The sequence below is a fragment of the Physella acuta genome, unplaced genomic scaffold, assembly GCF_028476545.2.
Source record: "Physella acuta isolate Inbredline_101_S28 unplaced genomic scaffold, ASM2847654v3 ptg001843l, whole genome shotgun sequence".
NCBI classification, from domain to species: domain Eukaryota; kingdom Metazoa; phylum Mollusca; class Gastropoda; family Physidae; genus Physella; species Physella acuta.
Window position 1 is genome coordinate 45,001 of NW_026733352.1, and position 16,649 is coordinate 61,649.

The 16,649-nt window shown below is 37.3% G+C and overlaps 2 protein-coding genes across 2 annotated transcripts in view; one reads left to right on the forward strand and one right to left on the reverse strand.

Annotated features, from left to right (window-relative positions):
- LOC131930775 (sperm acrosomal protein FSA-ACR.1-like) overlaps positions 1-1,808 on the reverse strand; it is a 9,635-nt gene extending 7,827 nt beyond the window's left edge. The window contains exons 1-2 of the mRNA XM_059287393.1: positions 1,793-1,808; positions 978-1,163 (exon numbers count right to left, since the gene is read on the reverse strand). Coding sequence (XP_059143376.1) covers positions 978-1,163; positions 1,793-1,808 — 202 coding nt within the window. The remainder of the gene's footprint in view (positions 1-977; positions 1,164-1,792) is intronic.
- LOC131930776 (cAMP-dependent protein kinase type II regulatory subunit) overlaps positions 1-16,649 on the forward strand; it is a gene marked incomplete at its 5' end in the record, with an annotated part of 58,514 nt that overhangs the window by 35,131 nt on the left and 6,734 nt on the right.

The following is a 16,649-nucleotide window of genomic DNA, read 5'->3' on the forward strand; positions in this document are numbered from 1 at the left end:
AGCCCCGCTATCCAGCTGTCCGTCGCCCGGTGTCGAGTCAGCGGCCGCGGCGTGTAATCCACTTTGTTCAAACTGTTTTGCCGTGTAATTAAATTCTGATGCACAAACCTAGTGGAACACCGCTTCGTTGTTTTTTTTTTATTTTTATTAAAGAGGTTCGCAGTCTAGAATCTTGAGTGCAATGGCTGGAATCAAGGGGTTGAGAGCTGCATGCGACTTTTTTTTTAAAGAGATAGATATTTCCTTGAGTAGTGACCTCATCTTACACAATCATAAAGGAAACTAATACTTGTTTTATGTGTAAAAGAAATACGTTAATGCTTTCTGAACGTAAATAACACTTTGTTTTGGCCTGTTATGTAAATATTTATGAGTTAAAACAATTTATTGGAAAAGAAATTTCTGTAAAATAATGCGAAAACCCACATATACAAAGATAAAAAAAAATAGTAGACTTAAGTATCTCTGGAGGGACAGCATGTGAGATTGGGACTGTTATTGTAGAGGGCCCGTGGGTCCAGCCAGCTCTGATAAGTATTTTATTTAGAGAAAGTACTGGGCATAACCTCAAATCATACTAGAGCCCTAACACCGCTTTATATCATAACCCTAACCTATATCAACTGGGCCCTAACTCCACTTCATATATTACCTTAACCTCACACCATAGCATTTAACACATCATTCTAGAGCCCTAGCCCCAATCCCACATCATACCAGAGCCCTAACCCTACCCTCACATCATACCAGAGCCCTAACCCTAGCCTCACATCATACCAGAGCCCTAACCCTAGCCTCACATCATACCAGAGCCCTAACCCTAGCCTCACATCATACCAGAGCCCTAACCCTAGCCTCACACCATACCAGAGCCCTAGCCCAAACTTCACATCATACCAGAGCCCTAACCTCACATCATACCAGACTCACATCCCAGAGCCCTATAGCTCAGGTTACATACGCTCCAGTGCATTCACCGACGTAATCAGATGCCCCCGTCCCCCAATCATACAGGCGAGTGAACATCATGGAGATGGGCGACTGGGCGACCTGAGAGGTGGGCGACTGGGCGACCTGAGAGGTGGACGTCTGGGCGTTGTTAGCTATACTCGCTCGGCGTCGTGAAAGGTAGAAAAGTGGGGTTTTTCCCCCAGAAAGAATAGCTATTATATTTTTAGTGAAATATAGACACTTGATAAGACACTCAGGAGATCTACGTTCATGTTGTTTTAACTTTGTAAAAAGAAACATAACACAAACCTTAAACCAAAAGCAAAGCTTAACCCTCAACAGAACCTAAACAGAACACCTACCTATGACCTTTAACCTAAACCATAACATTAACATCGCGCCGTTATATCTCCCTAGCTGACTGTAATAACGTCAATGCATTTAAGCAATCCGATCGTTATACAAGTACTCTGTCAAACTGTAGCTATAGCAGCACCATCGTACCCTAACCGCGCTACTGTAACGCCCTATAGATTTACCATTGTCAGAAAACGGAGTTTGATCAATGGTAAAATAATTCCCTTATCATCCCATATGGGTATCTAGTAAACAATTTTGTTAGTAAGCCCGCATTCAAATGCCCATGTTAATCTATATATCATATGTATTGCTACATACAGATACTAGCTTATCCTACTAAGGTTTAATTCAAGGCTTCAAGCATTACAATACTAAACGTAGTGTCATATAACTTGTGGGTTTAGTTTAGAACAAAAGAATGAGCTGATAATTAAACAATGTTGCATTGTGAATGTTTGCGTGAAGCTACAGCCGGATTTACCAAAATCCTGGTCCATTATACCGTAGCATTATGGCCAGTTGTTTCGTGAGGGTATTAAACAGCCATTTTAGTTTGGTGAGGATTAGTTATCCCTGGTTATGTAAAAGCATTATACACACACATACATTTATATATACACAATCATATATATTATATATATATATATATATATATATATATATATATATATATATATATATATATATATATATATATATATATATATATATCTACATATATATACATACATGTATCTATCTATATATATATATATATATATATATATATCTACATATATATACATACATGTATCTATCTATATATATATATATATATATATATATATATATATATATATATATATATATATATATATATATATATATATATATATATATATATATATATCCACTCACACATGCACATGTATGCAAAACTCACATATGCATATGCTTACACATACGAACGTCGACAGAATCCTAACACAAGATTAGACATCCCCATTAAATTTAGATTTGATTGATTATTTGCATACGTTGATTAGATAGATAACGGAAGATGGCCAAAAAATCAATACACCTAGACGTAACTTGCAGGAAGAAAACATACAGGTTCCCGCATCGTTCTATTTACTTGCACTGTTGCCCGGCTATAGGGACAGTGTTGACCGGCTATGGGAACAGTGTTGACAGCACTCAGATAAATAAACCGGGAGTGATCTCCCCTAAACTTTCTCGAATATTTTTATATAAAATAATAATCATTAAAAAAGTTTTTAAAAACCCACGTTTTCTGATTGAACTAAAAAGTAGAAAATAAATGCTATAGGCCCTACATCACAATAATGCAAGCGATCACTCTACTATAAGCGAGCAAAAACGTGGGGCGCCGAAGTAAAAGTTATATTACTATTGATTAGATAATACTATTGACTTTTATTAGGGAGCTTGTAGAGAGTCAACAGTATTAGAAACTGTAAGAAAATCACGGCGCCCCACGTTTTTGCTCGCTTATAGTAGAGTGATCGCTTGCATTATTGTGATGTAGGGCCTATAGCATTTATTTTCTACTTTTTAGTTCAATCAGAAAACGTGGGTTTTTAAAAACTTTTTTAATGATTATTATTTTCTACTTTTTAGTCTTTGTCTGTTTGTTTGCATTAAAATCTTGCTATCGATTTTATCTTTTCACTTTTTTTGGGTAAACGAAGACAACTCGTAAAAAGACAACTCGTAAAAAGACAACTCGTAAAAAGACAACTCGTAAAAAGACAACTCGTAAAAAACACGTTGTTTGAATACGTTACTGACTAGAACACATAGATTTGAACCCGTGTCGAGTGGGATAGCAATCGTGTGCCCAACCACTCGACCATATCGTCTCCCCCAAACTGGCCTACCTCCTGTAAGTTTAAACTCGGTTCAAGCTAAATTCTCTGCCCCTAAGCCTGTGGCGACATGTGATCGTTCGCTTCACTGCGCGCGAGGTACGCGTCGCTGGTTTTTTTTGTAATGGCTAGCAGAGGAGAATTATATATATAGATTATATAGCGGTCTAAAATGCTCAATAAAATGTTTCCATTGATCAATTTAGTAATAATAACAATTGAATATTCAATGGTCATCCAAAAGAAAGCTTCCCTGAAAATTTCAGCGCGCTAGCTAACTGGGAAGTGCCAGAAATTTCGATCGCAAGATTGGATTGGAAAGACAAACAAATAAATAAATAAATAAACACACAGAGAAAGCAAGTTAAAGAAAACGTGGGAATAACAGGGGATGGGAACTCGGGCTATAGACATGATTTTTAATCCATTTTAAATACTTAAAGTTTTAAAAATAGAATAAAATCTCGTAGACAAATTAATTGCACACCAAGTGAACGCGAAATAAAAAAGCGCATTATAGTGCGCAATATTATTAGTACTTTTAAAATTTACATTAGTTTTTTGAGAAATCGGAAGTAGCGTAAATTACTACTTCCGGTCAACGGAAATTACTCAAAATTTAACAGAAGGTAGAGAATTAGATCTTTTACTTACATGTGAAACTTCATTTATCTATCTGAAATAGTACTCAAGTTATAGGCTTTTGAAAAATTCAAAGTAGAAAAAGTACCACTTCCGGTTATCGGAAATCGCTCAAAAGTTGATACGGATCTACGATTTTGATAAAATACTTATATATGAAATTTCATCAACCTAGCAGTAACGGTACTCAAGTTATCGTGTTTACACACGGACACACAGACAGACACACACACACACACACAGACATACGGACAAGATTGCAAAATTATGTTTTTCCGTATCAGTGAGGTGTAAAACGTCGAGATTTGTAAAAATCTCTATTTTTTTTTTTTTTGCACGATTACAATACTTTCTCTATACTACGTATATACGAGAAAGTAAAAATATTGGAACAGTTCGCTTCTCTCACAAAACATCATTCTAATAAGCTTTATACACACACACACACACAGACACAGACACACAGACACACACACACACACATATATATAATATATATATATAAATATATATATACATATATATATATAAGAATATATATATATATATATATATATATATATATATATATATATATATATATATATATATATATATATATATATATGTATATATATATATATATATATATATATATATGTATATATATATATATATATATGTATATATATATATATATATGTATATATATATATATATGTATATATATATATATATATATATATATATATATATATATATATATATATATATATATATATATATATATATATATATATATATATATATATATATATATATATACTGAGATTGAGTAACCTGTTGAACACTCTGAGTCTCGTTTTGATTTTGATTAGATCGTAGCTCTAGATCGAGCTTCACTATTTTAGAACCCCTGTGATTCAAAGACTTCCGGTACCTGCTGTAAATCTTGTAAACATTTTTCGGACAGTCCCAGCCAGTGGCATGTAAACTCCCTCCCCCACATATCCCCCCACCTCCTGAACCCCCACACCACCCTGTCAGCGGCCGCAGAAATTGAAACTTAATATCCCTATCCCGTAAACAGACGTCGGAGCATACGCTCCAAAGTGTACAAAAATAAATCCAATTCTCCTGTCCAACTGCGTCATGTTTTGTTAAGAATCTGAGCTCCCCTCCCCACCCCCCTCCCCACCCCACCCCCTTTATATCGTCGTGGCTTCCATGTTTTCTTACGTCAAATGAGTTTCTATTTATAACTCGGATTTTAAAAAAATAACATTCGGCTTATTTTTTTTTTTAAATTAAAATATCGAAGATGGGGTGTAAGGTTAAGAAAAAACCTTTCGATCATCTTTGAAGCAAATAAAAAATTATAATAATTTATCGTAAGGAAACATACGTATTATTTTCTTAAATATATACATAGCAAAAAAAAGATAATTTTTAGTCTTTCTCTCTCTCTTCCTCTCTCTTTCTCAATATATATATACTAGGCATGCTGCCCAGCTTCGCTTAGGCTTTCAAAAACATTGAGAATTTGAATGCTTAATTAATTCGCCCGAGGGCGGTCTACGACCTCAGGAGTTATGTAGAGGTTCCTATGTGGACACATTTTTTTCGATTTATAGCTCATATAAGGCGCCGGTCAGTCGAGGTCTGTTTTGACCTCTCATCGTAGACCTTTAGGCCAACCGGCACCGGCCCCTGTGTTCTGTCGCCCCAAGGCAAGATCCTGCCAAATTTGAAGCGCCTGCGGCGCCGGGAAGTGCCCGATGTCAAGCACCCAACAACTTTGCTTCATATATTATTGAGATTAGCAAATTGCATAGATAAACAAAGATTTCCAAAGTAGTTCCTTTCTTTATAGTCTAAAATAGGAAGATTCACATATTTAAAAAAAAATAGATTTGACTTGGTGTGTCTCGATCCAGCACCACCTGTCTGGTATCAAGTACACTATCATCTCAGCTAATTAGGTACCTTTTAAAATATGGAGAATATAAGAAGTGTTTAAATATATAACTTACACGAATATACCTATTTTTTCAAATTATTTTTTTACCCAAAATTAGCCAGTTTCATTGCTAAACAAACACAGATTTCTATAAAATATTTAAGTCCTGAAAAAGTTTATTATAGAAATTTATTTTTGGAATAGATTCTACGGTAGATAGAGTCTAAATCTAGATCTAGAATAGATCTTAGCGACGTAGCGTCTAAGTGTAGATCTAGTTTTTGCGTAGATTTAGATCTAGTCTAAACTCGGAAGATTACGTCATCAGTTTCGTGCTCTTGTTTTAGTGTAAACAATAAGCGACGTCATTGTTAAATGCGTTCTTGTCTCAAGTTTATATACACTTTTCCGGTTGCATAAATAATACTGTTTCTCTATATTCGAATACGCCTTAAATTTTTTTTTTTCTTCTTTAAATAAAATTGTGGTTATACATTTAAAACATCTAACATATTTTTTTCAACAAAAGTCCGTAAAAAGTTCTCGATATATCGCTGCCGATTCTGACGTGATGTCCGGCGAAAATTTTTTGCGGACAGAGAAAGAGAGAGAGAGAGAGAGAGATGTGCGAACGTGGGGATTTATAAATTAGGATATATATATATATATATATATATATATATATATATATATATATATATATATATATATATATATATATATATATATATATATATATATATATATATAATGTGTCTGTGTGTATGTGTTTGTATATACTCTTTATAATAGCTAGGGTTCGGATAAATGCTGCCCATTGTATTTAAGTAAATTATGTAAGTGGAAATGTCGAGGTGATTCCCTATACATATGTATGTATGCGGCTGGTGAAATAAGTCTTTAGCTTATTGCTGTAGATAGATCAGCAGGCGGACATTAGGGGACAGCCATGATGGAGGGGTCAGAATAAATAAGTTAACGACGTGGGGTGGGGAGGGGTGTAATATCGACACAACAACAGAGCGAAGGGTAAAGCGTTCGACTGTTTGCATGTAAAGTCTCGAGTTCGGATCCCGGGCTCGAGTTCATACGAAGTCCATGAGTCCACCCAGCTCTGATGGGTACCTGACTCACGTTAAGGAAAGCAAAGGCGGCTAGGCATAGTGCTGACCACACTATCCATTCACATGGCGAGGTCAGTGAAACAGGTAAACTCTACTTCACCTGCCCATGGACCGTGGCGTTCTTTAGCGTACTTTACTAATAGTATTAGTTAATTTAATTTATGATATTTGAAACTGTATTGTACTATAAAAAATTAAACAGTTATAGGTCATAAACTGAAATGATGTAAAACATAGACTTGTCACGAATTTAATTTGTTTCTCCACACATTTTTTAGAATCAATATTTTGAATTTTTATTTAAGACATTTTTTACCATTCAGGTTCCGTAACTCATGTCACGTCTGCTTGTGTCATACCTGCTTTGCACCATCGAAACTCTGCAGCTAGAAACGTTAAGCTTCCTTTTATAATTGACGCGAGACCTGCCTCGTACAAAGTTCCACAACTCATTAATTATTACGCCAGCTCCCTGCGTTCAAAGTCCCACAACCCATGTTACAGAAGGGGGAATTATCTCCCTTCTATCGCCATAACACTTGGAGATGGTGTACATCTAACATTAATGCGCTGGCCTCTCTGTTTCCATGACGATTCAGTTCTTAATGAGTAGCAGTCAATCAATACTGTCCGGTTGTTTTTTTTTTTATGAACGTTATGAATTTGCCTACAGGGGGCGATGTGTTTTTCCTGCTGATGAGCTAGTGTTTAAAAATAGTTTCATGATGAGTAACTCTAAAAATGTCGTCAAAGCGTTAGCTTCTTCTTCGTTCTTAATTGTAATGTTGGACGGGATTTCCTCCAACACAAAGTATTACGTGTCAACATGTTATGCGACATGTAAGCCGTTGACTCTTATTTCAGCATGCTTTACTTCTTTAAATTTGTTTCCATAGCCTTTGTTCATCCAAGAACAAACTACAAGGCAGCAGTTGTTTGATTTTGGAGTTTTCTAGATAAGTGTCGAGCATCATCTGCCAGGGGCTTGAACTCTGGACTTTTCTGTTTAGCATGAATGAGTTTTACCAACCCGACCACGATGACCCTAACATTTCAGAGGCGTAGCGACCCTTCCCGGCGCCCGGGGACAAACTTTTCGATTTGCACTCCCCCTCAAGATTTCGATTTGCAACCCCCCCCCCCCCCTTCAATATTTCGATTTGCACCCCCCTTCCTCATACTTTCGATTTGCACCACCTCAACCTTTCAATTTATTTTTCCAACCCATTTTGGCGCCCCCTAAGGTCGGCGCCCAGGTACATATGTCCCCCCCCCCCCCCCGGCCTTCCCCCCCCCCCACCCCTCGCTACGCTACTGTAACATTTAGCTTTTATTCAGCATTAAAAAATGCGCAGAGTAATTAAAAAATTAAATTCGTTTCAACATCATTTCTTATTAATGTTTTAAAATAAATTTCAAAATATGTGTAGATAATTCAGCTTTATTTTTTATCAATGTTGCGATGGAGATGGAGAGAGATAAACAGATCGCCTAAAGCAGGGGTCTCCAAACTACGGCCCGCGGGCCAGATGCGGCCCGCGAGGTCCTCTCATCCGGAACGCGTATATATTTTTGTCCACGGAAAAAAAAATGTTTGTTGGTGATGGCTGAGGAACTTTGACCAGAAAAATTGAAGACATGCCAGGAAGAAACTGGCCCCCGAACTGAAATTTGATTATTAATGCGGCCCTCGGACTGAAAAGTTTGGAGACCCCTGGCCTAAAGACATTGTGAACACGTTTTAAACATTTCCTTTCAACAGAAAGCTTTTTATCAATTTCTGTGAAGGTCAGATGACTCAACAGTGACATTTCATTTTGAGGAGAACGTAAATCCTATTTTTCTTGAACCGTTTTAAAATTTCACATTGTCTTAGGGGTCATCCAAAAATGACGTCACGCTTTTTTTGACGATTTTTACCTCCCCCCTCCCCTCCGTCACACGTCGTCACAAAAAGTCAGACCCCCCCCCTAAAATGACGTCACACCTCAACCTACAACCCCCCTCAAAATTGCAGTTGAATTTTTTTTAAACATCGATATTTTTCCAAAATCTTGTCTAAACTATTACAATTTATTAAAACAGTTATCTAAAACGCGAAATAACGTCTAAAATTCGTTTTCTAACATTGCTTTTTTATAATGCAAAAATGTGACGTCGCAACATCTGAACCCCCCCCCCCCCCTCCCCCTCATCACACATCGTCACAAAATTACGGACCCCCCCCCCTCCCCCCTACGAGTGTGACGTCATTTATGGATGACCCCTTATATATTTTGAATCAATATACTATTTCTTTGAGATAAAAAAATAACTCTTACTATTGGCTATTTGAACATTCGCTTTTGAAATGAATTCGTACATTATAGTCGACAATTAACACTAATGTCTCTAAGAAATAAAGCCAACACTGCTACATAGGTATTCGCTATCAAACGATTTCCACCAACACTTAAAATAGACGGAGAAATTTACTGAAAAGACCCTATAATAATAAACAATCAGGCAAATACTAACTAAAATATGAATTATCACTTCACTATTAGCAACGAAGCTATATTCGTTAGGAAATGACGTAAGAAAATGACGTCAAGCAATTAGACCAATATTTGCTTAAACATGACGTCGATTTCGCTAAGGAATCAAAAAATAAAAAAAACAACCTTCAGTGCACTGGTAGACCTCTTTACAAATTAATTGAATCGTCAGTTTTAGGACGCACTTACCCAACTCATTAGCAAAGATCTGACCAGCGATCTGTTATACTTATGTAATAGCGCACCAATTAACTTATTAAAACCTCACCCATTAGAAAAAAAAAATTAAAATCATTTTAGCACTTACCGTTTCCTCTGAGCTAGAGCGTTGTCCTTTCATACATCTATTAGAATTGATTAGTTCTTAACCAGGGCCTATCAAAGGTTATAAAGGTCGGGACTTTTATCTTTAAAATAATCTCAGAGTCAAACTGTTGTTGATTCACTGATGGCTAAAACCTAAACCGAGTTCGTCATTTCGAACACGACAACTGTGTCACATAATAAAAAGGTTCCCATACTGTTTAATGTTTGTATTATTTCTTTATGTTTATTTATATTGTTACTTTAATTTATTTTTAACCCAGTATCAACTAGGCCCTACTTGCTATATTTGCCAAAGTATTCCTTGATATACTAAGATTTAAAAAAAAAAACACACAAACTCTACTTCATCTGCCAGGTCTGAATTGCTTCTTTTCTTTTTTCCACTCGGATCTCCCACGAAACTAATCATTAAAACAAATGTATATTCTTAAAGGTTAAATGTGGACACACCATTTGTTAGTCCAACAATGCTTGTAGTAATACATTAACAAAAATTAGGTTATCGTTGCTATGGTTACCGACCCACACGGGGGAGATGGAAATACAGCCGGGGCTGACCTTTTTTTCAGCATGAGTTATGAGCCCCTGGCACTGACCCCCTTCTCTCCCCTCTCCGTGCTGGTTGAGAAGAATAGTTTTCCTCACAAAGTATGTAGGGGAGGGGGTGGGGGGCGGAGTGGGTGAGCTATTAGATAATGACAGTACAATATTTAATGGTATCGATTAGGTAGGTGTTATTCATCAACGTATTGGGGTATAGGGGTGTATGAGGGAGAGGGGGGGGGAGTAGAGGACCAAAAGCTCGTCGATAAAACCAAGATGGAACTCATTTGTAACCATGGCAACAAATCATTACAAAGTTACAATAACAAATAATAGAAAACCGCTCCTAGACCAGCCGAGTTGAACGTCCCTTGGTGCCACATGCCGGCGTCAGCGATTCTTGTGTACAGGTCCCTGGTGTTGTCGTCACGTGTCAATGACGTCATCGATTCTTGTGTACATGTCCCTGGTGTTGTCTTCACGTGTCAATGACGTCAGCGATTCTTGTGTACAGGTCTCTGGTGTTGTCTTCACGGGTCAATGACGTCAGCGATTCTGGTGTACAGGTCCCTGGTGTTGTCGTCACGGGTCAATGACGTCATCGATTCTTATGTACATGTCCCTGGTGTTGTCTTCACGTGTCAATGACGTCAGCGATTCTTGTGTACAGGTCTCTGGTGTTGTCTTCACGGGTCAATGACGTCAGCGATTCTGGTGTACAGGTCCCTGGTGTTGTCGTCACGGGTCAATGACGTCAGCGATTCTTATGTACATGTCCCTGGTGTTGTCTTCACGGATCTATGACGTCAGCGATTCTTGTGTACATGTCCCTGGTGTTGTCGTCACCGGTCAATGCAGTAATATTTTTTGCTTAATACCCTGCGAGCACGTTAAAAAATTATATAGTTTTTAGTTTCATTTATTTTCTTTTTATTTTTGTTCAAAGATTTTTTACCATTTTTATCGCTGAAATTTTTGTGTGAATATTTTCTTTGTCCATTTTTATGCTATTTTAACGTAATTACAACAACAAAAAACTGCATATGTTTTGCATTTAAAGCATTCATTAACCGAAATCTCTGCAAATCTAGTCTTTAGAATATTTGTAGCGGGTTTATGTTTTAATTTCCCAGAAACTTTAAACAATCTTAGTTGTATGTTTAAAGATGCCAGTTCGTTTCTTTTAACTGCATATCGTTTGTGTATTATAAGTATTGTGAGTAATGTATAACGTTCTTAATTAAAAGGTAAGGATATAGAATCATGTTTTTGTTAAGGTAAGATTTTTATAGCAGTAAAATCTGTTTCAAAACTTGGTTGGCACATCCATAATCTCTGGGCCAGATATTTAATCATAGCGACTTGATTTTGGTTTGTCTCCTTAATTACAGTATGTTTTTAAAATTAGTTCCTGTTTATATTTTCAAAGTCGTCACCGCCTGTTTAACCCCACTCAACCCCCTCCACCACTTTGCCGTTAAAACTAAAAGGTTTTTAAAAAGCATCTAGTTTTTCGTTAACGTATTGATTTGAATTATCTGTCACTGTTTCCTTGTTTTATAACATACATACTGTTTCACAACCAAGCCCCTCATTTATGGCTTAACAATTCGACACCAACATACTATTCGAACTGTTTGACTGCTGGCTCAAAAGTCATGAGATTTCATTCCCTGTTCGGACGTGTGACTGTAGGACGTTCTTGAGTCTACCCAGCTCTAATTGGTACCTGACTTACGTTGGGCAAATTAAATGCGGCTGGGTAAAGTGCTGACCACACCATCCCACCATATGCCGAGGTCAAGAAACATTAACTCTTCTTCATCTGTCCAATCGATCGTTAGGTCTAAAGATGAATCTTAACTTCTTTTTAACTATAATTAGAACACTCACAAAAAACACACAAGAACAGCACTAGACCATTCATAAAAGTAGAACACGCTTACAGCACCAACAATAAACCCAACCTTTTCATCACAGCTACAAGACTAACACCAACCACGCAGGACCATGATCAAGTTTTATTTCGCCAATTTGACGCGGCTTTGCGATACAAGTTACTGAGCTTATTTTAGAAACGGTTCAAAAAACGTAAAAAATCTGATCGTTTCCTGTGACGGAAAGGGACGAGACTTATGTGAGAATGATTGTGTGGGCTTGGCGGGAATGATTGTGTTGGCTTGCACTGGAAATCAATGCCGTGTCCATTTTATTTCCTGTGATTTTTTCTTCGGTCCCCAGCGGTCTCGTTAGCTCAAGGATCGATTGCAGTTTTCTTTTATTTCGATAATCGATTCGGGCATTGTTATGCTCTTCCTATTTTATGTATAATCTGATATATATATATATATATATATATATATATATATATATATATATATATATATATATATATATATATATATATATATATATATATATATATATATATATATGCGTGTGTGTGTGTGTGTGTGTATCTAAACTTTAGCTATAAAATGACGTTATTTAAAAAAAAATACTCATTTTTACATTAAGTAGGCCTATATTATTTATCAATTTGAAAGAAATAATTATTTATTCCCTAATCGATAATCGATTTGAGAATTGTTATGCTCTTCCTATTTTATGTATATATATATATATATATATATATATATATATATATATATATATATATATATATATATATATATATATATATATAATGTGTGTGTGTATGTGTGTGTGTGCGTGTATATAAACTTTTGCTATAAAATAACGTTATAAAAAACAAAGATCACATAATTGAAGAAAACGTATTACCCATTTTTACATTAAGTAAGCCTATATTATTTATCATTTTCAACGAAATAATTAATTACACCCCAATTTACTCTTTGGGCACAGAAAAATAAAACCATGCATCGCCTGCTGTTTATACGAATACCTGGGGCGTATTTATACATATGCTGCGGGGGCAATTAGCTGTGCTTAATTTTTATTTCTATTTCAACAGAACTGGGCATCAGATTCTGAAATTCCTTACAAATGTTATGTGCGGCAAAATGTGGTCTGACCATGCATTGAAATGTATAGACACTACGCATTAAAAGGAAAGTTAATTTCCCCAACACGAAGTAAAAGTAAAGTTCAATAAGTCAACACGAAGTAAAAGTAAAGTTCTCCCAATACAGAGTAAAGTTTACTTCCACAATACAAAATAAAAGCAAACATCTCTTCCAAGGCTGCCATTCTTTGACGTTTGTAATGATTAGCGCCTTTGTTTCTGTGAATTGGGCACAATACGTGTAGTTGGCACTATGTCCAGCCGCCTTTCCAGAGTTTTACTCATGCATCCTTCAGAGTTGGGCGAACTAGGACGTCATAAAAACTAAAACCCTAATTCGACTTTTATATGGTGCTTTACTAACTCCTTCCCATATACCAGATAACAAGATTAACTCTCCCAATAACAAAAATCCCATAACTTTAAAATACAAGTTCATGCTTTTATTGAGAAACTGAAAAAAAAAATGATGATTTTAAAAACACAGAAACGCCAATCTTTCACGGCAAGATAATACATCTGTAAAAATTGTCTGCATAATATTTTGAAGTTGCTGTCAGTCTAATGGAGATGTGACGCATGATGATGAGCCTGGATAAAAAATTAGTTGAAACATCTTTTCCGGCACGCGTCGCGATATGCTAACTTGATGGATTGTAGAAGGACGCGCGTCGCAGAGATAATGGAAGGATGCTGTGGGTGGGGGTGGAGATGGGTGAGGTTGAGGATGAGGTGTGTGGGTGGTTGATGCATGGGGGGGGGGGTAATGTGTGAAGATATGTATGGAGAGGTGTGTGATATAAATGAGGTGAGGTGTAGGTGGGGGATGAGGTGTGGTGGGGGTGGGTAAGGGGCGGGGTAGTGTGTGAGCATGAGCGGTTGGGTGGAGGAAGATGAGGTGTGGGGGAGGGGGAATAATATATGAGGGTACAATTAGGGTCATAATTGGTGCTTTGGCGAGGGTGCAGGGGTTGGGGTTGAAGTTGGGTAGGGTAGGAGGCTAGGGGTGAGCAGGGAAGAGTGGGGATCATATGTAGGGCGGTATAGGTGTGAGCATTTGCTGAGTGGATTAGAAGCTTGATGGGTAGTTAACTTATAGGTGGTGAGATGTATAAATGTGGTGTGGTGTATAAGGCCATACATTAAGGGGAGTATGGTGGGGTGGTGATGTATCTAATATTCTGACCTTACTTGACTTTCCAATTATTGCTGAGCATCATGAAAAGCTGAGTCGACTCACTGGTAGGTCATGCTATTATATTTACATAATTAAAACACCGTCTCAAAGAACGTCGTGTATTGTGTATAAACTCCCTCTCTCATTCTATCATAACACACTGAGCACAACAATATGCTGGTTAGACAACAAAATACAAACGCAAGACAGAGCCCTAGCATACGACATTTAGAGACGGGGTGGATGGGGCAGAAATGAAAGAGATGCAGACGATCGGTTGGCAGACGTGAAGTTGATGGAGTGGGGGGAGAGAAGGATGAGAGAACGTTGCTGTGGTTGTGTTAGAGTGGTCGTTTATGTGTCAGGTGGGGTGCTGGTTTGTGGAGGGAGGCGTGGCCTGAAGTGATGTATCACGTGGGTTGTTGTCCGCTGTATCGCATGATGCTGTGGTCGGTTGTTGTATCATTTGATTTCGTGGTCAGCTGTTGTAGCGCGTGATGTTGTAGTCAGCTTTTAATCATGTGATTGTGTTGTCAGCTGTTATATTATGTGACTTTATGGTCAGCTGTTTTAACGCATGATGTTGTTTTCAGCTGTAGCGTATGATGCTGTGGTCAGTTGTATCATGTGATGTTGTGATCAGCTGTTGTATCACGTGGTGTTGTGACATGCTCTATATCACGTGATAGCCCATGTTATGGTCAGTTGTTGTATCATGTGATCTTGTGGGCAACTGGTGTATCACGTGATCTTGTGGGCAACTGGTGTATCACGTGATCTTGTGGGCAACTGGTGTATCACGTGATGTTGTGGTCAACTGCTTTATCACGTGACATGTTTACCTGTTGTATCACGTAATGTTGCGATAAGCCTCTACATCACGTGATGTCAGCTCATGTGTCACGTGGCTTACGATAGAGGATTACGTCTACCTTGTTCCACCCTAACCACGCTAGCAATAGCTTATCTCAATGGCGACCTATCGGTTTTTAATCCCCCACGCTCAATTTTGAGACTTCGGCTCTCAAAATTTCGCCAACACAATTTCGCACAGATTAAAAACAAAACAATCCTGCATCTTTTATTATACTTATACCAAGGAAATCTTGTATAATGGATAGCAACCATCCACGACTACAACCGCATCGCATGATTCAAGATGTGTGTGGTTTCATATCTGCCATTTACATCAAATGATCGAAGGGCTAGCTAGGCTAGATGCTAGCTATTTTCTCGAGGAAACGGAATCTTTCCATTTCCACATAGATCCATAAAGAATGTTTGCTATAAGAAATAAAGAACTGCACGGGGAGAGTATAAATTTCGCTCTACTTGCAAAATGCTTGTAAGAGGTTTGATGTACTTGCCATTTGGCTGTCGATTACACGTGAATGATTTGATTGAACAAGACATATTGTTGCCATATACATAAAAAAAATTTCCTTTTATTTTGTTACATTGTAGAAAATACATGCTCAGGATCTAGCCCCCCCCCCCCCCCCCACATACCCCACGACTCCCTTTCCCCGTCTGTTTTAAATAGAATACAAATTAATATTTAAAAAGAAAATATGCTATAATCTTTGTCCGCCCTCTCCCCTCGGAAAGTTCAAGTGCGCCCCTTCCCCTGGAAGATTCAAGTACCCCGCTTCCCCCAAGAAACAACAAAATGTCAGAAAAAAACACTATTTAATTCGAATACCAAACATCTTCTTCGACGCGCGGTATTGAAGAATACAGTTGTCAACAATTACGCCGATTATTTACCCAAAACATCTCAAATCACAATCACTATCAGGAGATTTGCGCACAATTTTACCACGAGACAGATGAAACGAAAATGTACACAGTAGGAGACTGATACAAGGGGAGGTAAACAAGAGAAATGGGAAATATCTGTTATCTTCTCATAATATTTTAAGTCCAGGGAATTTAAATGTTGACGGATATACTCCTCCTTGATAGAAACAAAATGTGTTTCGTGCGTAATTTGTAAACGAATATGAGACGTTCTCCGTTATAAAAAGAAAAAAAAAGACGGTATTTTTGTTCAGGCAATAAAGTACACTGGGGGCGGAGTAGTCTAGCGGTAGAGAGCTGGAGTGCTAAATCGTAAGTCTCGAGTTTGAATCCGGGTTCAGGTCAGTAGACCG